This window comes from Leptodactylus fuscus, chromosome 4 (assembly GCF_031893055.1).
Source record: "Leptodactylus fuscus isolate aLepFus1 chromosome 4, aLepFus1.hap2, whole genome shotgun sequence".
NCBI classification, from domain to species: Eukaryota; Metazoa; Chordata; class Amphibia; order Anura; family Leptodactylidae; genus Leptodactylus; species Leptodactylus fuscus.
The window spans coordinates 135,488,646-135,515,953 of record NC_134268.1 but is presented as its reverse complement, the minus strand read 5'-3'; the positions used below and the strand labels follow the sequence as shown (position 1 = coordinate 135,515,953).

General features: G+C 43.1%; 1 protein-coding gene across 1 annotated transcript in view; it reads left to right on the top strand.

Moving 5' to 3' along the window:
• The window catches only part of NKD2 (NKD inhibitor of Wnt signaling pathway 2), a 71,073-nt gene that overhangs the window by 34,483 nt on the left and 9,282 nt on the right, over window positions 1-27,308 (top strand). The window contains exon 5 of the mRNA XM_075271173.1: window positions 21,637-21,764. Coding sequence (XP_075127274.1) covers window positions 21,637-21,764 — 128 coding nt within the window. The remainder of the gene's footprint in view (window positions 1-21,636; window positions 21,765-27,308) is intronic.

Sequence of the window (27,308 nt, the reverse complement as noted above, 5' to 3'; positions counted from 1 at the left end):
TAATGTTTGGTTTGTATATCTTTTGTTCCTCTTTTCTCCAATTATCTGAGGTGCATTCACATTTTTTGTGTCATGTAACATGTATAATATTTCCCATATTTCAGTACTGCATGATGGTTTCTTGATGTGCAGGATACTGCACATATTTGAACAGTCACTTGCTTTTACATAGTATATTAATTAAAATGTTAAAACAGAATGGGTACATGCATACTGCCAGACAAGAGACATACGGTGTATTTAGTAATGGTTTGGGAACTAATGCTAATGTGCATACAGTATCTGCTGGGGATTTGCTTAGCTTTGGGAGACTTCTCAACCACCATAATGTGTTGGTTCATTGTATGATATTAGGGCATAGACAATTCATTTAGTCTCTTTGCTGGTTCATTTGTTTTCCTTATTTGTCATTTACTTCTCCTATTGTAATGCACTGATCATTTGCAATATGTTGATCATAAAGATTTTTATTATAGTGTTTTGAGAGCCTTAAAACCATTATTTTTAATTCCTCAGGTTTGTCCATATAAACCATCAAAATTTTATGAGTAAAATGGTACTGTAATATAGCAGAAAAAGGTGGAAAAAGAAAAGTCAAAAACCAACATTAAACAGAGAGGAGGGGCAGATGGCATATAGAGAATCACATGGGGGCAGGGACCACTATAGGGCATAATACTGTGCAGGGGCCACTAAGGGACATAATACTGTGTGCAGGGGCCACTAAAGGACATAATATTGTGTACAGGGGCCACTAGGGGCATAATAGAGCGCTCAGAAATGCGGAGGAGGGGATCGGTCAAGGTCTTCAGCGTCAGGGTGGGGCGGGGAATGTCAAAAGTTCGCCACGGGGCCCCACCTTTCCTAGTTACGCCACTACATGCGGTGGTAGATAGTAGATGTGATATCAATCATCACTAGGTCATAATTTGATCAGGCACAGGGTAAATGGTTTGTGTAAATAAGGTCAGGAAGCATGGTGGTGGAGAGGAGAATGCTATCTTTTCTATAATGGTGATAAACTGGAGAGATATAATGTACCCTCCCTGGTTGCCACTATAGACTTTGGCTTTAGAGGAGAGCTTGTCTGCGTAGGAGGAGTGGTCCAGGGAGGCATTGATAGTGAAGTTTAAAATCCCCACACCAATTTTAGAAGAGTCTAATTGCTCTAGTAGAGTGCGTAGTTCATAGATATAAGCCATGTTGGATTCTGTAGTGGCATACAAATTGACCAGATCAGAGATGGTGGCTATAGAGGTGTCACCAGAGAATAACGTAGCAACCATGGAGGTCTCCAATCGTACTATCAACCTGGATGGGGAAAGAATTTTGAAGGAAGATCACTTCTCTGCTCTTAGACTGATTAGGGGTATGGTTATGAGGGTATAACAAGAATAAAAATATTTAGGGAATGAGGTGAGGGTGAAGGGAGACTTCTGGTTACAGAGTATGTCAGGTTTCAGTTTGTCGTTTAGAAGTAACTCCTTGTGGCATTATCGAGGGAAGTTAAACCCCCTTACATTATGCAATATGATCTTACTCATGGGACGGGTTCCTGAGGGAGTTAAATAATTGCACGGAAAGAGGGCAACACAGTCCATGTAAAAGCAGCGCTGCAAAAGGGGGAAAAGAGTAACAATAAGCAACAGTACCATTAAAGGTTAAAAGGAGTTCAGCAAACCCTGTAGCACCTAAAGTCAGGTAGATAAATGTAACAGGCTTGCAATGGAAAAAAGGAAAAAATTATATTCAGTGGTCGTCAAGTGTGTACAAAAGAACATATCGACTAAGGCACCTGCAAAATGGGTATTTTCAGTGACAGTCAGAATTTTGGCGGGTTCACACCTATTAACTTTGGGTATAAGAGCAAGCTCAGGACCTGGGACTTAGTATTCTTGCTGATCTCAAACAAAGCAATGTAATGCAAATGGGCCTAGTCTGCAGGGAGGACAGTAGGGTTCCGTGCAGTAGAACTGAAGGTAAAGGTGGGAACCAAGGGTTCAGGGAAACACTGAATTATGTTTTTCCCCAGATAAAAGGGAGGAGTGCAGGAGTATTTACCTGCAGTGTTGAAGTTGGAGAGGTTTGGGCAATGATAACAAGATGGCGGCCATGCAGCACAACAAGCTGAAGTTCTGGTGCCATCAGTCTTTTAAACTCTGCTTGGGGGAGCAAACTGATGGGATCAGCAGCAGATGCGCGATGAGGGCATTCATGCAGTGCGGAGAAGCCGGCAGGCCATGTGGATGATGGTGTAAGCCTCTGATCAGCTTGCTGGGAGGCACAGGGGCCCCCAACTGAAAAGCTTCTCCAGGATTGCTGGGAAAAGATGGCGGCCAGACATGCATTGGGGCCAAAGCAGGATAGAGAATAAAACTATCCTTTTCAATTGCTAAGTGTCACTCCTTCCCTTCAGTGTTTACACCGATAGGTGGGTATTTCTTTGCTCAAGGAAAATTGCATAACAATCTGTGATGCAATGTAGGGCTAAAGAAATAGATAATTGAAATTAAATGAAATGTCTAAATTTCACTAACATATTGTTTTAATTCCTGTGAAATGCTTAAAGTGTTAACAAACTTCCAAAATGTTTTGAATTACTTGCAGTTTTAAAAATGGGGTAATTCATGGGGGTTTCTAATATATAGGCCTTTATTATTCCCTTCAGAACAGGGTCCCTAAAAAATTATTTTGGGAAATTTTCTTGTAAATCTGGAAAATTGGTCTTACACTTTAAAGAGGACCTTTCATCAGATCGGGCACATGCAGTTTTATATACTACTGGAAAGCTGACAGTGCGCTGAATTCAGCGCACTATCGGCTTTCCCGATCTGTGCCCGGTGTAAAGCGCTATCGGTCCCGGGACCGTAGCGCTTTACAGTCAGAAGGGCGTTTCTGACACTTAGCCAGGGACGCCCTTCTGCCCAGCAGCGCCTATCGCGCTGTACAGTGTGAGGAACGCCCCCCCTCCCGCTCCTGATAACACTCGTCTATGGACGAGCTGTGTGAGCAGAGGGAGGAGGCGTTCCTCCCCGCTCTCACTGTACAGCGCGATAGGCGCTGCTGGGCAGAAGGGCGTCCCTGGCTAACTGTGAGAAACGCCCTTCTGACACTAAAGCGCTACGGTACCGGGACCGATAGCGCTTTACACCGGGCACAGATCGGGAAAGCCGACAGTGCACTGAATTCAGCGCACTGTCAGCTTTCCAGCAGTATATAAAACTGCATGTGCCCGATCTGATGAAAGGTCCTCTTTAAGTCTTCTAACCTCCAAAATAAATTAAAGGATGATTAAATATACACGATAAACAGAGAAATGGTAGAGAGCAGTTATTAAAGGGATTCTACCACTAAAACACTTTTTTTTCTAATTACTACGTCAGAATAGCCTTTAAAAAGGCTATTCGTCTCTTACCTGTGGAAGTGCTCTCCGCCGCGCCGTTCGTTCAAAGTACCGGTTTGTACCGGTATGCTAATTAGTTCTCTCGCAGCGATGGGGGCGTCCCCATCGCAGGAGCAGCGATGGGGGCGTCCCCATTGCAGCTCGAAAACCAACCGCAGCGGCGCCTCTCTGGTCTTCGGTGTCCTCCGCTTGCCTCTTCAGCGTCTGTCGGACGCCTGCGCAGTATGCTCTCTGTTCGGCGAAGATTGCCGAACGTACTGCGCATGCGCGAAAGTTCGGTGCCCGCACTATGGCTGGGACCGCAATTTCGCGCATGCGCAGTACATTCGGCAATCTTCGTCAAACAGAGCGTACTGCGCAGGCGTCCGACAGTACGCTGAAGAAGCAAGGGGAGGACACCGAAGACCAGAGAGGCGGCGCTGCGGTCGGTTTTCGAGCTGCAATGGGGACGCCCCCATCGCTGCGAGAGAACTAATTAGCATACCGGTGCAAACCGGTATTTTGAACGAACGGCGCGGCGGAGAGCACTTCCACAGGTAAGAGACGAATAGCCTTTTTAAAGGCTGTTCCGACGTGGTAACTAGAAAAAAAAGTGTTTTAGTGGTAGAATCCCTTTAATGTATTTGGCTGGTATGACCGTCTGAAAAGCAGAGCATTTCACATTTTGAAAATTGGGATATACAGTGGGGCAAAAAAGTATTTAGTCAGTCACCAATAGTGCAAGTTCCACCACTTAAAAAGATGAGAGGTGTCTGTAATTTACATCATAGGTAGACTTCAACTATGAGAGACAAAATGAGAAAACAAATCCAGAAAATCACATTGTCTGATTTTGTAAGAATTTTTTTTCAAATTATGGTGGAAAATAAGTATTTGGTCACCTACAAACAATCAAGATTTCTGACTCTCACAGACCTGTAACTTCTTCTAAGAGTTTCGTCTTTCCTCCACTCATTACCTGTAGTAATGGCACCTGTTTAAACTTATCAGTATAAAAAGACACCTGTGCACACCCTCAGTCAGACTCCAAACTCCACTATGGTGAATACCAAAGAGCTGTCAAAGGACACCAGAAACAAAATTGTAGCCCTGCACTAGGCTGGGAAGACTGAATCTGCAATAGGCAACCAGCTTGGATTGAAGAAATCAACTGTGGGAGCAATAATTAGAAAATGGAAGACATACAAGACCACTGATAATCTCCCTCGATCTGGGGCTCCACGCAAAATCTCACCCCGTGGGGTCAAAATGATCACAAGAACGGTGAGCAAAAATCCCAGAACCACGTGGGGGGACCTAGTGAATGAACTGCAGAGAGCTGGGACCAATGTAACAAAGCCTACCATCAGTAACACACTACGCCGCCAGGGACTCAGATCCTGCAGTGCCAGACGTATCCCACTGCTTAAGCCAGTACATGTCCGGGCCCGTCTGAAGTTTGCTAGAGAGCATTTGGATGATCCAGAAGAGTATTGGGAGAATGTCCTATGGTCTGATGAAACCAAACTGGAACTGTTTGGTAGAAACACAACTTTTCGTGTTTGGAGGAAAAAGAATACTGAGTTGCATCCATCAAACACCATACCTACTGTAAAGCATGGGGGTGGAAACATCATGCTTTGGGGCTGTTTCTCTGCAAAGGGGCCAGGACGACTGATCCGGGTACATGAAAGAATGAATGGGGCCATGTATCGTGAGATTTTGAGTGCAAACCTCCTTCCATCAGCAAGGGCATTGAAGATGAAACGTGGCTGGGTCTTTCAACATGACAATGATCCAAAGCACACCGCCAGGGCAATGAAGGAGTGGCTTTGTAAGAGGCATTTCAAGGTCCTGGAGTGGCCTAGCCAGATCTCAACCCTATAGAAAACCTTTGGAGGGAGTTGAAAGTCCGTGTTGCCAAGCGACAGCCCCAAAACATCACTGCTCTAGAGGAGATCTGCATGGAGGAATGGGCCGACATACCAACAACAGTGTGTGCCAACCTTGTGAAGACTTACAGAAAACGTTTGACCTCTGTCATTGCCAACAAAGGATATATAACAAAGTATTGAGATGAAATTTTGTTACTGACCAAATACTTATTTTCCACCATAATTTGCAAATAAATTCTTACAAAATCAGACAATGAGATTTTCTGAATTTGTTTTCTCATTTTGTCTCTCATAGTTGAGGTCTACCCATGATGTAAATTACAGACGCCTCTCATCTTTTTAAGTGGTGGAACTTGCACTATTGGTGACTGACTAAATACTTTTTTGCCCCACTGTATATCCCCCAAATTATCTGCAAATTTTCTTTTTATAAATAAATACAAAAATATTGATCTTTACCACTAACATGAAATCAAATTTGTCACGAAAAAACTATCTCAAAATCACTTGTGTAAGTCAGTGTCTCAAATTTATTGCCATATAAATTGACACCTGTCCATTTTTTAAAAATGAGGCCATGTTCATAAGAGTTTAGGTAGTAGTAGGTGCTGGAAAAGGGGGAGGGGGTGTTTTGGTTGTTTGTCTGCCCCTTCCCTGAGTTTGAGGACTGTTCCCCCCCCCCCCCTCACTTGGAATTCAGCCTGGCTGAATGTAGGGTATCTGTAGTGCTCCTATTAACTCATTCCCGACAGAATAGGAGCACTGCAGATACCCTATATTCAGCCTGGCTGTAGTCAGCCTGAATTCCAAGTGGGGGGTCTGCCCCTTTAAGCTCAGGGAAGGGGCAGACAGACAACCAAAACACCCCCCCCCCCCTTCCCCAGCACCTACTGCACCCCAAACCCCGACCCTCCATCAACATCAATCTAGTATTTATCCCCTATCCTATGGATAGGGGATAAATAGTTGAAGGATCACTCTTACTTATTCATTTCAAGGGGGGTGGGTGGGGTGGAAGGGGATATTGTTATATACACTCCAGACACTGTATTGTTTGCACGGTGTAGGTTGTACTCACATTCTGCTGCAGTTGTTCCAGGGAGAGAAGGTTGTCCAGTCAGAAGGTCCACGGGGAGTGCAGCAGGATGCCCTCACTGTCCGGCTCCTGCGGCAGCTCCAGGCTGGTGATGGTTCAGGTGCAGCTGCTCCTCGCTCTCTGCCTTCAGCTGCCGTCGGTCCGGACCTGCGGGGAGCGCCATCTTCCTGTGGACTCTTGCCAAAACTGCTGACTCTTTGCGCAGTTAGTGACGATGCTGGTGCTCCCCACGGGTCCGGTCCGACGGCAGCTGAAGGAGGAGAGCGAGGAGCAGCTGCACCTGAACCATCATCAGCCTGGAGCTGCCGCAGGAGCCGGACAGTGAGGGCATCCTGCTGCACTCCCCGTGGACCTTCTGGCTGGACAACCGCAGTAGAATGTGAGTGCAACCTACACTGTGCAAACAATACAGTGTCTGGAATGTATATAACAATATCCCCCCCCCCCCCCCCCGCGCTTCACTCTAGTATAAGCCGAGGGAAAAAAACAAAAACTGTGCTGAAAAACTCGGCTTATATTCGAGTATATACGGTAAATATATTTTATACACGATAACATAACTTCAATGCCCAGAAACACATTTACTTCTAGAGAGGTCTAGAAAAACATTTGGCGCTAATGGAATATGCTTATTTTAGTTACATGATTCACTGCATTTACCACAATTGTTTGGAAAAAAAATAAATAAATTTATGAGCGGGGAATTTAAAGGCTCTTCAGGAAAGAAAATTGAACCTAGCAGTTGCTTACGTTGATACAGTATATCAATTAAATGTGTCTGTGGCACGAGTAGAAGGAAAATATTTGCTTTGAAACTGTTATAAAGCGTAGAAGCATAACTGGGATCTCAGAGGACCTCTCTTGGGCATCAAAGACTGCTATTGTTCTGGATAAAGTAAATAGCAGGCTTTTAATTTAAGTCTGCAAGAGGTTTGATTCAGAATTTGCTGTAAAATCTGTAAAGAATTTCTATAAAGTATAACTGAATTTGTCTTTTTGAAGTAATATAACCAAATAAATCACATTGATGCATTGCATATCCTAGATTGTAAGCTCTTATGAGCTGGGCCCTCACTACTACTGTGTGAATTAATCTATTACACTGTAATGTCTAAATTTTTTTATGTACATGAACCCTATGATTTGTAAAGTGCTGTAGAATATGTTGGTGCTATATTTAATAGTGTGTACATTTTTCCTTTTTAATTTCCCATGTTTATTGATCAGGAAGGGGAGGTGGGGGAAGTATTTGTATAGGGTTAGCCAAAAGATAGGATCCTAATTTTGCAATCAGGTATGTTGTAAGGGCTCGTTCACATCTGCGTTGTAGGGTCCTTATTGCAGGTTTCCGTTTCCTGCATAAAACAGATGCAGGAGACGGAAGCCTGCAGTAGACTTTCTCACCCATTCATTTGAATGGGTGAGAAAGCTGTCCGGCCGTGCGCGGCAGTGAGCGTTTTGCGCTCTCCGCCGCGAAACCGGGTTTTATAATCCGGACACAGAGTCGGACATGCACTACTCTGTGTCCGGATAAAAAAAATCCAGTTTCGCGGCGGAGAGCCTAAAACGCTCACCGCCGCGCACGGCCGGACCCGGTCTATGGTTTCCGTCTTCTGCCATGCAGAAGACGGAAACCATAGTACGGAGACCCTGAACGCAGGTGTGAACCCAGCGTAACTGGTACATACCTTTTATGTTCTTACTAGTATTACTGTTAAAGGGAATTTTAAATGTATCCTTTAAAAAGACCCTTGGTAGAAAGCATTTAAAATTTGGTATTGATAAAATTACATTTTAATATATGAACGATTTTACTGAAAAATGTTATGGGGCTTTGTCTCTTTGTATATAAAGAAAGAAGGAATGTAAACATTTATCTTTTAAAACTTTTATTTGTAAATTTCCGATACAAAAAAAACAAACTCCCTCATACAAGAAGTCAGTCTGAAAGAAAAAAAAAAGTCTGTAAGGCTGGGTTCAGTCTCCCATTCTGCTTGAAAAATACAGAGCGAAAAATCCTGTAAGCGGACTATAATATGGTCTGTGGGTTTACACGGGTAGACACTTTTTAAGCGGATTGGGTTTTCCAAACCCGAACACAGATCTGAACCTAGTGTAAGAATCATGAGGTGTTATAAATTTGCATACAAAGACTAAATTTCTGTCTGCCTACAGATCATGTTTTAAAAAACTAAACTAAAGTGCGGCAACATGAAATTATGTTAAAGGGGTTGTCCGGGATTAAATGATCTTTAACCTCGCCACCATAATAGGACCAACACTGCAGAGGTTGACCCTAATAGGAATAGGAACACAGAGATTAAAAGCAGCCTCCCCCCTCATCCCTTCAGTGTTTTCCTGTTCTTGTTAGGATCAGGTCACAGAGATTCCTTCTCTGATAAAGGTGATATCTTGGTGAAAAGGCAGCAGGGGATCACTACTTTCTAGATAGCCTTCCTGCATGAAGTCTGCTGTTGGGGTCCAGTCATCCAGACTGGGGCACCTTCTTGGCAGTGAACTGCGCTCTAGTGGAGTTTAAGTTCCCAGCATCACCATGCCTGGCCCAGCCTTCGCTGCTTTTTCCCTTCTCCTGCTGTGGGACTCAGTTCAGGTCCCAGCGTCGGCACATATGTGACACGGACATCACAGGCGAGGAAATTTGAAAAGAGCTGGCTGCATACTCCTGCATAGCCTGGAGTATTGTTTCTACTCCCTCTATGTTCCATGCTAAGCAGCGGAGTGGGTCGGGCTCCTCCTCTCTTTTGTGCCAAATTCAAACCCAGAAGGGATTTAGCTATGTCTTCTGCTGAGTGTCCATCTTCCCCAAAGTCTGAGTTTATGGAGCTAGCTTCAGTACCTGCTTTTGTGAGTGCATGGCCTCCTGCGGAGGAGTCCTTCACTAAATTCCATGATGCTTTTTTTCTCATTTATACGTAACACTCTTTTACTATTGGGAGAAAAAGTGCCCCTAGTGAAGCCAAAAATTAAAAAAAATGGGCCATATGCCCTAAAATTTTTTAAAGATAATTATAAAAAAAAAACCTAATAAAAAAGCTTTGCAACTTTTATAAACTAGTGAAATTGTGCATCAGGAAAAATCTCCTCTTTTTCGGAAGTTATAAGATCCTTGATTAAACAGGAAGTTCAGACAATGGCGACACTTAATTTTCTTCAAGTGGAAAGGCAGCCTTCTTCTAAAAGGCGCAAATTATCTTCTTCTGAGTCAGAGATAAGTATTGTGTCTTTTGAAGCTGTTGTTTTTGAAGAAGGTAAGGTTACTTCTATGTCTATAGCTGACGGTAGGGATTCACTCTCCACAGTAAGGAACAAGTCCTGTTATATTTGCAGGGCTTCATCCACAAAAAACAAAGTATTCACTGTTCACAAAAATTTTCTTAAGATAATTAAAGAAGAGTTGGAATAATTCCGAAAGAAAACTTGCGATTCCAAAAGAGTTTAATGAGAGATTCCAGTTTGCATCAGAAGATGATTTGTGGGAGGATATCCCTAAAATTAATGTATAGGTCTCTAAGGTAGTTTTGGAAAAGAAAAAAAAAAAAAAGCGCACCCATTTGAGGATGCTTCTCAGCTCTGTGATCCAATGGATAGTAAAGCTGATAGAATCCTAAAAAGCCACTACAGCTTTGCTAATACCAAACATAGCAGCTACTACTGCGGCTAGACCATTATATACTTGGTTCCAGCAGTTGGAAGGTCATTTAGGGGGAAAAAGTTCTAGAGATCAGATATTGACCTCTATTTCTATGCCCGAAATGGCCACTGCCTTCTTAGCTGATGCTTCAGTGGAATCTGTACACTTTGCAGCAAAATCAGCAGTTTTATCCAGTTCTTCAAGGCGTGTCCTTTGGCTCAAGTATAGGACCCATGGTGATACTAAGTCTAAGGTGAAGTTATATGATCTTACTTTTGAAGGAACACTCCTGTTTGGGTGAAATTTGGATAAGCTGCTTGAAAAGACAGAAATAAGAAAAAGGGATTTGTTGAAGAAACACCTAAGTCTAGATCTAATTTTCAACCCTTTTGCTTTCCCAAAAAAAGAATATAAAGGTAAGGGAGAAGTGGAGTTACCCCAAACGGAGAAAAGGTAGAGACTTCTTTCTCAATCCTAATCAACCTCCAAAACAATATTAACTCTTTGAGGTTTTGGAAAGATCTCTGTTTGCCCATGCTGGGGAAATAAAACTAACTGAATCCTTGGATTCCGAAAACACTGAGCAGGCTACTCAATAGTGTGCCCCTCTCCCCTTCAAAAAAAGACGGAGGTTAGTGTAGGGAATCTACTATCTCTGTGTGCAGTAATGTCGGTCCCAGCACCAGGATTAGGCACAGGGCCCTATTGCTGTTTTTCTGCTGTGGAAGCCCAATGGTACATATTGTACCATTACAAACAAAATATCTCTACAAATTCATAAAGTACAAACACTTCAAGTTGAAGACTATACAAATTACTTTTCCATTAATCCAGAAAGATGCAGTGATGGTCACCATAGACCTAAAAGATGCCGTTTTCCATAGCATAATATCCTCCTTTGCTCACCACAAATTTCTCAATTTGCTCTACCATTCCAAGGGGTAATAAGATATTTTCAGTTTGTGGTGTTCCCATTTGGAATTTCCACAGCCTCAAGATTATTTGCAAAATAAGAATGGAAACCTAAAATAGTGGTACTCCTTTTCCTGAAGAAGAAAAGTAAAATCAGGGAAAAAAATTATTCCATTCACACTCTGTTTCTGTAGCCTCTGTATCAGAAGAACTAGAAAATTGCATTTTAATTTGTTTGTATGCAATAGTATATATAAAAACAATTGCTTTAAAGAGGACCTTTCACCTCCTGGGGAACATGCGGTTTTATATGCCGCTAGAAAGCAGACAGTGTGCTTAATTCAGCGCACTGTCGGCTTTCATGTCCTGTGCCCCCGGTGAAGAGCTATCGGTGCTGGTACCGTCGCTTTTCACCTTCAGAAGGGCGTTTTTGACAGTCAGTCAGGAATGCCCTTCCTCACAGCAGTACCTATAGCGCTGTACTGTCAGAGCGGGGAGGAACTCTCCCCCCCCCCCTCCCCCTTTACAAAGTTCAGTTTGTCCCATCAAACTATCTGTTAATGGAAAAATAACAATGTTATGGGGTTTGGAAGAAGGAAAGTGAAAAACAAATCAGCGGGAAGGGGTTAAACATTCTAGCGTTTATATTAACAGGAGGCCCAAACAAACTTGAAAAGCAGAATACATAAAAGTTGACCCCAGGCACTCTGCATACAGCGGTTAGTGCTCTGCCAGAATTATTACATTGGAAAACACATATGAACTACTTCAGAGTCCAGCAGCAGCCAACACTTGGCATCACATATGAATTTTTGCAAAAAAAAAAAAAAAAAGACCTTTTATACAACGGTTTTTTGGATAGCTTTTTTTTTGTAACACACTTTGTGTATTCTTTTTCTATGAAGTATATGCAAGACAACAATTATTCTGGTGCGTATTTGCCATAACCAGAAGTGGAACATAGGGACTGGAATGGAAAGATGTTCAACTCTCTCATGTTTAGATTCCAGACCTGGTTTTGGTTTATAAATGCTACTGGAAGCTTCTGATCAGAATGGTGCTGTCTGACAAGGGTCACTTTATTGTATATATGTAATGTTAAAAATACAAATGATACAGATACAATCATCATGCACATTATCCCCTGTTCTCAATGGGGAACATTAAATTCCCCATCTCAAACACACACTAGGGTCAATTTAATAGAAAGCCTGCTAACTTATGTATGGTTTTAGTTGTTTCTGTGTTGTGTATGTAATCCACTGATGGGACAAATCCCATATTCTTCAGTAGAGAAAGCTAATGTTTTTCTGTACAAACCTGTCTGTGGTATCGACCAACTCAAATCTGATCTTTCATCTTTATAGGAGCTAATTGCTGGAGTTTCAGAAGATGGACTAGATGATCTGTTTGCCCTGGAGGGTAAGTAATTGAGCATTGTTTCCTATTTTAGAATGACTTTTTGTTTAGTTCTCAACACCAGTATAAGAAATAAACAGAATGGAGCAGCAATTAGAAAAGTAACCAGTGCAAAGGCTTCAGAAAGAGATTTTCTTCGATGTAATATGATTATGATATGCCATAACACTGATACTCTTGCAACATGCTATCTATCAGTTACCCCCTCCAACCCATTGCCGTTATTGGTTGGTCACTGTGCTGCCCTTGAGCTGTGATGTATCTCCAATACGTAATGGATATTTATTTTTTATCTTTCTGTTTAGTCTCACCTGTATCCCCCCTCCCCGATGCGGATTGCTAAATAGGTAATAATGCTCCTTAATGCCCCCAGTCACAGCATTAGCCCCTTTTTTGGGGATCATTTTTATTGTTGTCTTTTTGTGGTTTTCTGCCGCTGAGCTCCATTTAGTGACCTAAATTACTGACCGGTTCTGTGTGTAATTTATTTATTTTCTAGTCTAATAATCTAAATTGTGGTTAGGATTAGTTGCTATATATAGTTAGATACTTACATTTTAGAACAGGGTGTCATTTTACTTTAGTACATTTTTGTATTAGTTTGTTTTGTTTTTTTAACACACAAACAGTTTCCTTGCATATGTGCTGATGGTTGGTCAGTGCCGCACATCACTGATCAGCATCTGTGCTCATATTGGCCTTTTTTTTTTTTTAATTCTCTAAATAGTAGTTAGAATTAGTAGATAGACTTCTAATGTATATCAAAAAAAGTGTTGGAATATTTTATATTGAACATTTTTTTTTCTGTTAAATTTATTCAGTTACCTATAAGATCCCTTGGTGAATTAAAAAAAAAATCCAGAAAAACACATGATTTTTAAAAAAATAAATATAGCATTTTTTGCATGAAATAAGTATTTGATCAACAAGCAAGAATTCTGTCTCACAGACCTGTTAGTTTTACCTGTATTAATTGCACCTGTTTGAACTCATTACCTGTCTAAAAGAAACCTGTCCATACAATCAATCACACTCCAAGCTCTCCACCATGGCCAAGACCAAAGATCTACCTAAACACCAGGGACAAAATTGTAGATGTGCACAAGTCTGGGATGGGCTACAGGACAAGGAGCAAGTAGCTTGGTGAGAAGGCAACAACTGTTGCCAGTGACTGGATAAGTCATTGAAAAGTCAGGAATCAGCCCAGAAAAGCTTCATTGGAGGACCTAGTCAATGATCTCAAGCGAGCTGGTCCACAGTGTCTAAGATTACCATTAGTAACACACTACGCCGTCATGGATTAAAATCCTGCAGGGCACGCAAGGTTCCCCTGTTCACGCCAGCATATGTCCAGGTTTGTTTAAAGTTCTCCAATGACTATCTGGATCAGGCATGTCAAACTCAGGGTACCCTGAGGGCCACATGAGTAACAAGAGGTTGTTGCGAGGGCCGCACACAGCAGCTAATGTCACACACGTATTTTAACAGCAGTCATGAAAACAAGATATGAAGTAGTAATATGTAACGGCAACATATATATGCAGTGCGCAACAGCAACTAATATATTTAACAAAAATACAGCAATTAAAAACTAAACATTTATTTGCTATCATTTTTTTCAATCTTTTTTAGATTATAAGTGGTGATCAGTCAGCCTTGTTCTCTGAGAAGATTTTGTTAGTTTCATAAAAGAAAATTATCTGTTTACATATACACCCTTCATCTGCCCCCAGTTTCATGTCCTCCCTCCATCTCTGCCCCCAGTTTCATGTCCTCCCCATCTCTGCCCCCAGATTCATGTCCCTCCCATCTCTGCCCCCCAGATTCATATCCCCCCCAGATTCATATCCCCCCATCTCTGCCCCCATATTCATGTCCCCCCCATCTCTGCCCCCAGATTCATGTCCCCCCCCCATCTCTGCCCCCAGATTCATGTCCCCTCCATCTCTGCCCCCAGTGTCATGCCGTCCTCTCCATCTCTGCCCCCAGTGTCATGCCGTCCTCTCCATCTCTGCCCCCAGTGTCATGCCGTCCTCTCCATCTCTGCCCCCAGTGTCATGCCGTCCACTCCATCTCTGCCCCCAGTGTCATGCCGTCCTCTCCATCTCTGCCCCCAGTGTCATGCCGTCCTCTCCATCTCTGCCCCCAGTGTCATGCCGTCCTCTCCATCTCTGCCCCCAGTGTCATGCCGTCCTCTCCATCTCTGCCCCCAGTGTCATGCCGTCCTCTCCATCTCTGCCCCCAGTGGCATGCCGTCCTCTCCATCTCTGCCCCCAGTGGCATGCCGTCCTCTCCATCTCTGCCCCCAGTGTCATGCCGTCTTCTCCATCTCTGCCCCCAGTGTCATGCCGTCCTCTCCATCTCTGCCCCCAGTGTCATGCCGTCCCTTCCTTCATCTGCCCCCAGTTTCACGTTCCACCTCTGTGTACACACATTAAACTTACCTTCTCCGACGACTCCGAGTCCTCGCTCCCCCGCCACACTCTCTCTCTCTCGCGCTAACAGTTGTAGACGCGATGTGACATCATCACGTCTACACAGCAGCGAGTAGCAGTGTGAGTATTGCACCTCTGCGGCCCGCACAAAAATCTCAAACTTTGTCTCTAAGCTTTAGAGACAAAGTTTGAGACTTTCGTGCGGGCCGCAGATATGCCTGTAAAGGGCCGCATGTTTGACATGCCTGATCTGGATGATCCAGAGGAGGTTTGAGAGGAAGGTCATGTGGTCAGATAAGACCAAAATAAAACTTTTTGGTATTTACTCCACTTGCCATGTTTGGAGGAAGAAGGATGACTAAAACCCCAAGAACACCATCTCAGCTGTGAAGCATTGGAGTGGAAACATCATACCTTGTGAGTGCTTTCTGTGTATTGTGACTTTAATAAAGATATTCTACTGATCCAACTTTCCTGTGGAAGCACGGTCCCTCAATGGTTCCAGGCGAATCCATATTTTGTCCATGGTATATATCTACAACACCTTTGGGTGTCTGGACCCTGCAGCTTCCAAAGATCAGAGAGGACCCTCTGCGTGAATCGTTTCTACTGCAATCATAGTAGTTGTGAACTGTTCACAACTCTATAAGGTGAGAGTTTATTCATTTCTATCAACACATTTGTGTTGTGAAGTACATCACCTTATGCAGCTTGGTGCTGTTTTTTCTTTCTGCAGGACGGGGACAGGATGGCTACATTGTGCTGATGGGAGGATGGACGTAGACACTTATTGCAAGATTTTGGCCAACAACCTCCTTCCAGCAGTAAGACCATTGAAGATGGGTTGTAACAATGACCCTAAACACACAACTAAGGAGAGGCTCCATAAGAAGCATCAAGGTCCTGGAATGGCTTAGCCAGTCTCCAGACTTTAACCCAATCAAAAATCTTTGGAGGGAGCTGAAACTCAGTGAAGCCCAGCCACAGCCCCGAAACCTAGAAGATCTGTATGGAAGAGTGGGTAAAATCTCTGCTGCAGTGTGTGCAAACTTTGTTAGAAGCTACAGGAAATGTTTGATCTCTGTAATTGCAAGCAAAGATTTCTGTACCAAATATTAGTTCTGTTTTTCTATGCTATCAAATACTTATTTCATGCATTAAATGCTAATTAATTATTTAAAAATCATACAATGTGATTGTTTGAATTATTTATTACTTTATTTGTAAGATTTTGTCTCTTACAGTTGAAGCTCACTTGCAATAAAAATTACAGAACAAGGTGGGAAATCTTGCAAAATCGATTTCCTCATTAAAGTTAACATTCAGTGCTGTAATAGTGTATAATGGTTGGACCTTCGGTATTACACAGCTGAGGCCTGGGACCAGCCGCCGGAGTCAGAGTATCTCTCCCCCTGGATCATTAGTGATCAAAGGATCCAGACGATCTGGGAGTAAGAACTTCCGAGAATGTCCAAGGGGTTGTCATGGCAGGCAGGAGGCTGGGCCATGGCCTCCAGTCTGCCTATACATAGTTCCCATAGGAATTAGTGTGTGATGTTCTTGCACTGGGGATCTGAGATCCCAGCTTCACTTACCATGTGGGACCGGGAAAAAGTAAAGAATAAAAACACAAAAATAAATGTAAAAAAAAAAAAAAAGTAACCCCCCCAAACATACATATATCCTTGCACCTAAAAATGATAGTGTCAGCTCCATAAATGTATTAATTCAGGGAAGGCTGCCTGGTCTAGCAACCACATACATGTCCATTGATTCAGTCATGTAGAGTGAACAAGCCGTAACGTATCCATTGGAGTTCCTGAATCCTTAGGAGCCTCCTGGAATGCCACCTCATAAGCTCACTTTAAAAATAGAAGCCACAATAGTTTTGCTTCGGAACATTGACCCACCAAAAATTTGTAACGGCACAAGATTGGCATTAGGGGCTAGTTCACACGTGAGTATAAGGGGAGGTTTTTGACACGGATTTCGCGTCCAAAACCTCCCCTTATAATGGTGGTCTATGGAGACCGCCGGGCTTCTGTTCTCCGCTAGCGGCGAGCTGCGGAGAACAGAGAAAAGAAAGGACATGTCCTTTCTTCAGGCGGAAGCCGCGCAGGCTCGGCCGCGCGGCTTCTGCCCCCGGCAGCTCCCTCCTATGTCGGCTCATTCATTTGAGCCGACAGCAGAGGGTTAAGCCGCGACAGCGATGGTCGCGGCGGGCGGGTTTTGACAAGAGAGAGACGCAGCTCGCCGCGTCTCTCTCTGTGTCAAAACCCGCGCGGGCAGTTCACGTGTGAACTAGCCATAAGAGTCTCCTGCCCAATGTTATTGAAGCCGCTATTCTTATGGGAAGCTCTAAGGGAGCAAATGTTTTTATTCTGCGTATTCCTTTGCTACCAAGCGACATGCCCTTCAATTTTAAGCGTCTGCAGTTCCCAATCCGACTTGCATTTGTTATGACTATAAACAAAGCACAAGGTCAATCACTTAAAGGAATTCTACCATTAAAACCTCTATTGTGGATAAGACGTCGGAATAGCCTTTAGAAAGGCTATTCGTCTCTTACCTTTAGATGTGATCTCCGCCGCACCGTTCCTTAGAAATATCAGTTTTTACCAGTATGCAAATGATCTCACAGCGATGGGGCGAGCCCCAGCGCTGGAAATGCAATGGGGGCGTCCCCACTGCAGGTCGAGAACAGGATCCTGCGATGCCTCTATCTTTAGCTGGATCCTCCCCTTCTCTGTCGTCTTCCTCCTGCGTCACCTCCGACGCCTGCGCAGTTGACTCTGCCAGTGAGACACCAGCAGAGCAGAGTGCGAATGCCGGCTGGCCGCCATTTTTGGGAGGCCGCTCCTGCATTGAACTACAAAAGCGGCCTCCCAAAAATGGCCGCCGGCCGGCATGCACAGTCGGCTCTACTAGTGTCTCACTGGCAGAGCCAACTGCGCAGGCGGAGGTGACGCAGGAGTAAGACTACAGAGAAGGGGAGGATCCAGCCAAAGATAGAGGCGTCGCAGGATCGTGTTCTCGAGCAGCAGTGGGGACGCCCCCATCGCTGCCAGAGAACTAATTTACATACCGGTAAAAACCAGTATTTCTAAGGAACGGTGCGGCGGAGATCACATCTAAAGGTAAGAGACAAATAGCCTTTCTAAAGAAAAAGAGGTTTTAATGGTAGAACCCTTTAAAGTAGCCGGCATTAATTTGGAGAGCCCGTGTTTTTCACATGGACAGTTGTACCCCAAAAATCTTTTCATGTACAGGTATGCACCTGAAGGTAAAACCAGAAACATTGTTTACCAAAAGCACCACAATAGATAGTTGTGTAACTGTAAACCTATATTACTCTGTTGTCCGTGAACTACTTATAGATTACACTGGAGGGAGGGGGAAGGGTTGTACTATGTTGTTAATTGGGTGTAAATATATGTTTGTGTAAGGTATTTTTATTTAAAAAAAATAGTTGTAATAGTTTATACTACATAATATGTATTGAATATATTAAATCAATAAAAATGTTGAAATTAAAAAAAAAAAGTTCACAATGTTATGACAAATTAGTAAAATGACAAAATAAAAATTTAAAGTGGAAAAAAAGATTTACTGTAGCTCTGAGTGTCAATTTCAGGGTGACACTGAAAATTTTACTTTAACATAACCAACTATCTATCTATCTGTGTGTGTGTATATATACAGTGGGGCAAAAAAGTATTTAGTCAGTCACCAATAGTGCAAGTTCCACCACTTAAAAAGATGATCCAGAATTTCTAATTATTGCTCCCACAGTTGATTTCTTCAATCCAAGCTGGTTTCCTATTGCAGATTCAGTCTTCCCAGCCTGGTGCAGGGCTACAATTTTGTTTCTGGTGTCCTTTGACTGCTCTTTGGTCTTCACCACAGTGGAATTTGGAGTCTGTTTGAGGGTGTGCACAGGTGTCTTTTTATAGTGATAACAAGTTTAAACAGGTGCCATTACTACAGGTAATGAGTGGAGGAAAGAGGAGACTCAAAGAAGAAGTTACAGGTCTGTGAGAGCCAGAAATCTTGATTGTTTGTAGGTGACCAAATACTTATTTTCCACCATAATTTGCAAATAAATTCTTACAAAATCAGACAATGTGATTTTCTGGATTTGTTTTCTCATTTTGTCTCTCATAGTTGAGGTCTACCTATGATGTAAATTACAGACGCCTCATCTTTTTAAGTGGTGGAACTTGCACTATTGGTGACTGACTAAATACTTTTTTGCCCCACTGTATACAGTATATAAAACTCAAATTCTGTAGTAGTCCGCTCTATACAAATCCACAGTTCTGGCCCGATTTGGGTGATATTTGGCACGCCCCCTCTCCATCCACAGGAGCAGAATACTGCGCATGTTACATCTCGCTAGCGTCCCCCAGTCATGAGATTGGGGACCCTAAATTTAGGCCCTATGTATATAATGAGGAAATGTGAAAGTGCTGAGGGGAAAACTACAGTTGTGACTGACAGGGACTGATTATAGCGACAGCGCCAAAGAGTCGCTGCTAAAGGGGCCGCACCATCACACACAAACATCTTACAAACACCATATAAACATCACACAGACAGAACACATACACCAACCCACAAGCACAACACCACACAAACACCAGACCACAATAGACACAACACAACCACCACTCCATAAATACCACACACACACACGGACCACACATGCGCGCAAACACACTCGGATGGATGCACACTACACACCTGGACGAACAGAGCACACACAACTACTGCACACATGGACACTTGCACTGTAAACCCACAAACACATGGATCACACGCGCACATACACGCATACATACCCCTTGGATCATACGCATGCAGACGCAGACACACACACACACTGACAAAACACATCCGGTATCCTTAGTGGCTGCTTGCACGCTGCAGTATTTTTCATGGGCCTCCAGGCCATGGATTTTGCAGTTTCATAGACTTCTTTGTGCACAAAGCTTTGAATTTTGCAGCTCCATAGAAGTCTATGGCGATATAGAATCCGCGGCCCAGAGACTCGTGAAAAATCCTGTAGTGTGCAAGCAGCCTTACTGAGCAGCAATATTGGTCAGGAGAAAACTTCACGATAGTAAGATTGTCATTATTGCTTACTATACAGGGAGCTTTCATCACTGAAGCTGCTGAGGTAAAGTGAAAGCTGAGCTCTGATTGATTGCTATGGGCAACTACACAAGTCTGCCTGTGAGGCGGTTTTCATTACTGAGATGTCAGCTCATTTGCACGGAGGAAAATTGGTCAGGAATTTGGTGTGGAATTTCAGCACTGAAAAACAGCCTTCCATTGACTTCAATGGGTTCTTTTTTTTTCTTCTGCTAGCACAGAGTTTTTTGGCGAGGACAAAATCAGCTTCAGGAATTAAGAAATGGTTTTTTGAAGTGGTTTTTGGAGTGTGTTTTTTTTATTTTTTAGTCTATTTGTATTTTTCCTCCAGCACAGTGTATGAACCTTGAGAAAAAAACGCTAGCGTTTATTCTGTGCGGTTTTTGCCAATTCCGTGCCCAAATCCGCGCCATGGGTTTTACGCCTCCCAGTGACTGCATTAGGGATACCCTAAATGTGTGTGTGTGTCAGTTTCACAGTCATTTTCTACTGTTGTATGTATTCTTGGGAAAGGAGGGATTTAGAACTTTTATTTACTTTTTTATTATATATTTTTTTTAAAGCTTCTTTTTTTTCCCCCCACTATTTTATGGGAGGTACCATACATTACTATTGCGGCTGGTCATAGACAATTCCCCCCCCCCCAAAAAAAAAAAAATAAATAAAAATAAAAAAAAAATTTTGTGCTTGAATCGTGTATAATACAAGGGGGTCTTTTTTAGCACAAAAAATGTGCTGAAAAATTTGGCTTATACTCGAGTATATACGGTATTTCTCCTCCAGTTAATGTCCACTCTATGCTTTGGTTTTTTGGTCAGCATCAAATAATTTGGTGAAAATACCATATGGCTAGAATCACATACATATTTTTTTTCAAAGAAGTCTGAATCTGAGTTGTGTTTTTTTTTTTTTTTTTTTTTTTTATGAGTGGCTGTCATGAAATAGAACATGCGTGTCTTAGATCTACATATTTTTCATGGATCACTCAGACGCTAGAGGTCAGTGAAAATGAGTGCAACATGGATGAAAATCAGTTGTGACCATTTCACACAGGACTAATATGCCGCAGTTTCCTAGAGCAAGTAGTTGTGTGTTTGCTGTGGCTTACCTGCAGACTTACGTTGAGGACCACCCTGCAACAATAATTGACGTACTGCAAGTTTAAATGCTGCTGTATTGCTACTATAGATCACAGCGGGTTAGCAAATGTAGGGATGCTAGTACTACTACTGCTAGTTTTACATTACTTTTATGTTCTCTATTTTTTCATTATGCTCTATACCAGGGGTCAGCAACCTTCGGCTCTCCAGCTGCTGTGAAACTGCAACTCCCAAAATGCTCCATTCACTTCCATGGTAGTTCCAAGAACAGCAGAGCAAGTATGCATGCTGGGAGTTGTAGTTTTACAACAGCTGCAGTGCCAAAAGTTGCCTACTAGAGATGAGCGAACACTGTTGGGATCAGCCGATCCGAACAGCACGCTCCGATAGAAATGAATGGAAGCACCTGTGACGTCGGCCGGCCGCCGGCATAGTCAGCGTCACAGGTGCTTCTATTCATTTCTATCGGAGCGTGCTGTTCGGATCGGCTGATCCAAACAGTGTTCGCTCATCTCTACTGCCTACCCCTGTTCTATATGTTTTTAAATGAAGCTCTGATATTATCTATTATTGTTTTTTTTCTTTTAACAGTTAACCTTCCACCCAAGAAAAGAGAAGGCCTAGACCAGAATATATATTCAAATCTATCTGATGATGCTGAAAAGCCCCTAATAAAAGAAGCTACGAAACGATCTGGCAAGAAACAAATTAACATTGATGTATGTAAATGCCTTGATTTATTACATATGTTTAAAAAAAACAAAAAAAACAAAGTCTAATCTAAAAACATCTTGCAGCCATGACAGTAAGGTCGCTTACCTAATATAGTAGCTCAAAGTAGGTCTGAATGTTGAGTCATGGACTCTTCAAGACCTCTCAAGGTAATGTGGCATCTGCTAGGGTATATTCAAACACCTTAATTTGGAGTCTGTTTGAGGGTGAATCTGCCTCAAAATCATGCAAAATACATGCTAGTGTGAAAAATAAGAGAAAGGGAAGGAAGGAAGAGAGAAGAAAGAGAAAAAAATAAAGGGATGGGGGGGTAGCAACCCTAAGCTCAGTGAGGCCAGGAAGGAGGGGCAACATTCTGGAGGAAGGGAGGTTAGTGTCAAAAAGACATCCAGGAGCATATGGCTGGTGGGGTCCGGCCCAGAGCTAACCTCCTCAAACTTCGTAAGCGAACTTTAAAATCCTGGGGAAATGGGCAGGGAGGAATCAACTTGATCAGGAGACTGCAGAACAAACAGAACACCATTATGCCGGATCTGGAGGTGAAAGGGGTGGCCCCAGAGTCCAGAATAGCCTGCAAAACCAGTTTGAGGAGTCTGTGCATAGACAAAGTTCAACATGAAACGTCAAGGAGCATCTGTACTGGATTGTCCATGAAAGCCACAGGATCATGCCGCCAGGGGGATATCCTCCTTCTCTTGGAAGAAATGAACTCGACACAGGACGTTCCGCGGCCTAGAAGTATCCGAGCGTCGAGGGCCCAGCACACTTTGAACTCTTTCAAGTGATGTCTATATCCATGGGATGGGAGTGGACCTTGTTAAAGATAGAGGAGACAATAGTGCGGAGTTAAGCAGGACGAACAGTCAGGGATGCCTCTCAGCTTAATATTGTTGTGCCGACCCCTGTTCTCCTGATCATCCACCTGAAGGAGGATGTGACGGTTGAGAGGCCAAGGAGGGTTCCACAGCGGTGAGGCGTTGATCAATAGAAGCAATGTGTTGTTGCTGAGCAGCAACCTGGGTTGACAAGGAGTTCAGACGTAAACTCTGACAGGAGTCTCTCTTGCCTCTCCTCAACTCTACGGATAATCACCTCCAAATACGACTTGATCGGCATAGTGCGAAGTAGATTCAATACATCTGCCAGTTTGCTTCTGACGATGAGACAGTGGGGCAGTGCTCTGTAACGAGGCATCAGACAGGTCGGAGGAGGGAGGCGAGCGCAGGGCTGCCGGGGTGGAGGAGAAGCCCTGGTCCAAGCTTGCCGGAGCAGAGATCACGCCAGGGTTGTCAGACAAAGGGGCGCTGAGGTTGCCCAGAGTGGACCGGGTCAAGAACCCCCATGGTTGACAGGGGGGGGGGGGCACAGAAGGCTTCCAGGCACTGTGGAGTGAACTGCTGGGGCCAGCATTTGAGGCCCCCACATGTGACTGTGAGTGGAGGTGGAGAGGGTCAAGGCAAGGCCCCCTGGCAGGGACACTGAGGGCGCAGGGTAGGGCAGCGACACAGGAGGTTGTTGGTGTAGGATAGAGGCAGAGGGCCGCAGCGCCTCACTCACATGGCCGCTGCCATCTTGGGAGGTGGAAGGGAGGAGGACCGGTACATGGAGCTAGGGAGCCGGTCCTCCCTCAAGCTACTACTGCGGAGGCACGGACTGTGCAGGCTCTTTCGGGGAGGCTGGGCAAGGGAGCGGAGGACTTGCCGACAGCTGCAGGGGCGATGGTTCTTCCCTGGCAGCACGTGCCGACGCCATCTTGGAATCACCGGCAGGAGTAGAAGAAGAGGCAGAGGACAGCAGGAACCATGCGATCTGCGCCTCCACACGGGCAGAGGTGATTCCCTTGCATCGCTGCAGGAAGAGAGAGATGAAGGCAGAACTACCCCAATGTAAGTTAGAACTGCCTGGGGTCCGGGAGCTTCTGAAACGAGCATCTGTAAACTAACACGGCCAGGCCATGCCCCTCCCCCCTTTTTTTACTTTTTGTGTTCCCCTGTGTCAGGTTGTGAATGTTTGACAAGTATTTTATGTGTAGGATTTTGCATAGTTCTAGTTTCTTTTGGTGGTTTGTTGATCTCCTCTGAACTTTCATTTGGAGACCTGAGCCACCAGTATAGTATGGATTGCGTTATTGCCAATTAACACCTTATGTATTGGAACAAAGTTTCTCACAAAGACTGCAATTAATTTCTTCGTATCCTGTGCTGTGTACAGTTATGTTTTGTGCATATTATAGCTATGCTATGATGTCATATTGGGCATTAAATGAAATGATTGGGCCCATCCTGCATCTATACAGATTGTCATATCTTTTTAAATCTCTTTCTGCTGCCAACATTTTTCAATTTTCTTTTTTTACTTTTACAGACCTGTATGAGGGAATAATTTTTGAGGGCCATATTGTACTTTGCATTAGTAGCATTTAATATTCCATATGATGTACTGGGAAGCTGGAAATAATTCAGAATTGGGTGCACCACTTATTGGTTATATAAGAGCTCACTGTGCGGCCAAAATATTACCTATAGTCAGTGGGTCGGCACAATTACAGTGATATTAAATTTGTATAGTTTTGCAGTGCTGGAGTCCTGGGTTCAAATCTAGCCAAGGACCACATCTGCAAGGAGTCTGTATGTTCTCCCAGGGTGGGTTTCCTCCGGGTACTCAGATTTCATCCCACACTCCAAATGCATACTGATAAGGATTGGAATTTAGGTTGTGAGCCCTACTTGGAACAATGTTGATGATATCTCTGTAAAGCAGATGCTACAACAATCTCTACCTCGCGGTGGGACTGCTAATCATGGTGAGTCTGGGAAATATATTTTCCAGACCTGTATGAAGCTGGTCCCATGCTCTCTCAACTCTTATATAAATAGCATTTAAGAATGTTAGAAAACTAAAATTAACAGAAACCTACCAAAAGAAAATTTTAAATTAGAAGTCAAACACAATGATAAACAAAAAAAAACAACCCGTGTAATGTGTACATATTTTTTTAAAATACCAGATTAACGTGATGGTGCAGGAGTAAAACAGGCAAACCAACTATAATACATTGTGTATTATATGCAGAGATGTGATCCATCCCCTTTCCCCCATAATGTCACCTTTGCTGCTAGGGCCACTAGGGGGAGCACACTGCATGTGGATTCATGCAAACTACTGTTGCTTTCAGGGGAAACTGCATAAATCTGTATGCATTGAGCTTCTTCCGAAGAGTAACAGGTGCGAACAGCTAGAATGATATGATTATACATTTTATTAAGATAGTACCAACATATTCCGCAGCACTTTACAAACTGTAGGCTTCAAATACAGACACAATGAGGCACTAATAAGTCAATCCACACAATGGGACTGAGGGACGTGCTTACAAGAGCTTACAATCTATGACACAGAGGAGGTCACACAGGAGATAGCAGGGACAGCATAGGCAGTAGCATTGCTTATAGAATTGTCTAGCCTTTTATGTGATAAAGTGGTTGTCCCATCACAAGGCTCCTATCTATATTGGTAGCTTATGTAAATTAAAGACTTTTCCTAAATGTATTGCTTTAGAAATTCTGCTTTGTTCTCCTGCTATGTGACCTTATTCCTCCCATTGTTTGCAACGCATTGCTATAACCACGGACCTATGGACAAGTGATGTCACTCACTCACTGCTATTGCCGACAGGACAATTGTTCAGCTAATTGCAGATTATCTGTATGCTTATACAGAGAGAAAACAGACTGCTTTATCAACAGAGTCCATTCTGTACAAGCATCTGCATATTATCTGATCTACAGAAGTATTGTGATCCTTCTAAAGCTTGTTCAGTAGGAGGGTAGAGAGGGGAAAGAAATACAGGAAGTGAGAGGTAGGCACTGCAGGCAGCCTGGCTGAGACACTGAGATGGGAAAACCCTTTTAAAGGTTTCATCACGCATATAAATTATGCTGTATGAGCCATCACTAGTCAGTGTCCTTTAATGTGCAAATGGTGCCTGAACATATAAAGTTACAGTTCAATATGGCACCATATCCTGTGGTATAATGCAGGAGCATGAGCAGTGGAGGGTTAGTTATAGGTACTGAAAGGTTTAATAGGTATTTTAAGCTATAAAAAAATTTCTAAGGTCATCCGCTTATTGTTTAAAATTGCAAATACACATACTCATAGAATACTCCAAAATGGGTGTGTGTTGTTTCTTTGGTGGTTTGGAAGAATTTTGTTGTGCTATGCACTGTAGAATACTGATGACCAGCTACTGCACCAATTTGAGATTTTCTCAAATGGTCTCTGATATTTAATGTGTTATTTAGTGTTCAAACTTAAGTTCAAATCACCTCAATTTCTCTAGAATACATATCAGAACATAATAAACACATTGGGTTTTATTTAACACAGGCATATCTAAACTATAAAAATTCTACAAATATTTACATCTATAAATATTTGTAGTGAGAGAAAAAAAAAATCTGAATTGCAAAATATAAATTTTTTAGCCATTTTGTGCCTCCCAACAATTTTAATAAAAAGTTATCAAAATGTCAGACATTCCCAAAAGTTATACAAGTAAAATCTGCAGCATTCACAGCTCTGTAAAAATGTTAGGCGTGCCACAAAAATTATATATTTTTGTAAGTTTGAAATTTTTGCAAGTGTATTAAAACATGAAAAATTATACATTTGACATTGCTTAAAGGGCTCTATCATTGGAAAGTAATTTTTAACTAATCACATCCTTGCATAGCCTTTAGAAAGGCTATTTCACACATACCTTTTGTATGTAAATTGTAGATTTTAAATAAGTCGGTTTTTATTCATATGCAAATCAGCTTCTCAGTGCACCCTGGAAGTCTCTTTGTGCACTGTCTCCTCTATATACAGCACTGGCTGCTGCTGACTCCTCCTCCCTGCTCTTATACACAGCAGGGTGAGGAGAGCTGGCTGACAATTTCCTGTGAACGCTGGAGCCTAATTAGCTTATAGATAAAAACGGACTTATTCAAACACTACTGAGACAATTTATATACAAAAGGTAGGTGTGGAATAGCCTTTCTATAGGCTATGCAAGTATGTAATTAGTTAAAGAGATCCTATCATTCGCACGCAATTTTTGCTAGGTACCACATCGGAATAGCCTTAAGAAAGGCTATTCTCCTACCTTTCATTGTCTTCTCTGCGCCGCTGTTCGTCTGCAATTCCGTTTTTTCTTGGTATGCAAATTAGCCCTCTTGCAGCACTTGTGCCAGGCCCCAGCACTGAAACAGCACTGGGGGCGCACCAATGCTGCGAGAACACACTCTCCAGTGCCGCGAGAACACACTCTCCAGTGCCGCGAGAAAACACTCTCCAGTGCCGCCTCCATCTTCGTCACCAATGTCGTCTTCACAGTTGTCTTCCAGCTGGGTCAAAATTAAAAGCATGCGCAAGTCGGCTCTGCCAGTGGTGCTCGGGCAGAGTCGACTTCACATGTGGGCAGCCATTTTTTTGGTGGCCGGCCGCTTACTCGAGCATGCGCAGTACGCTCCTGTAGTTCTATGGAG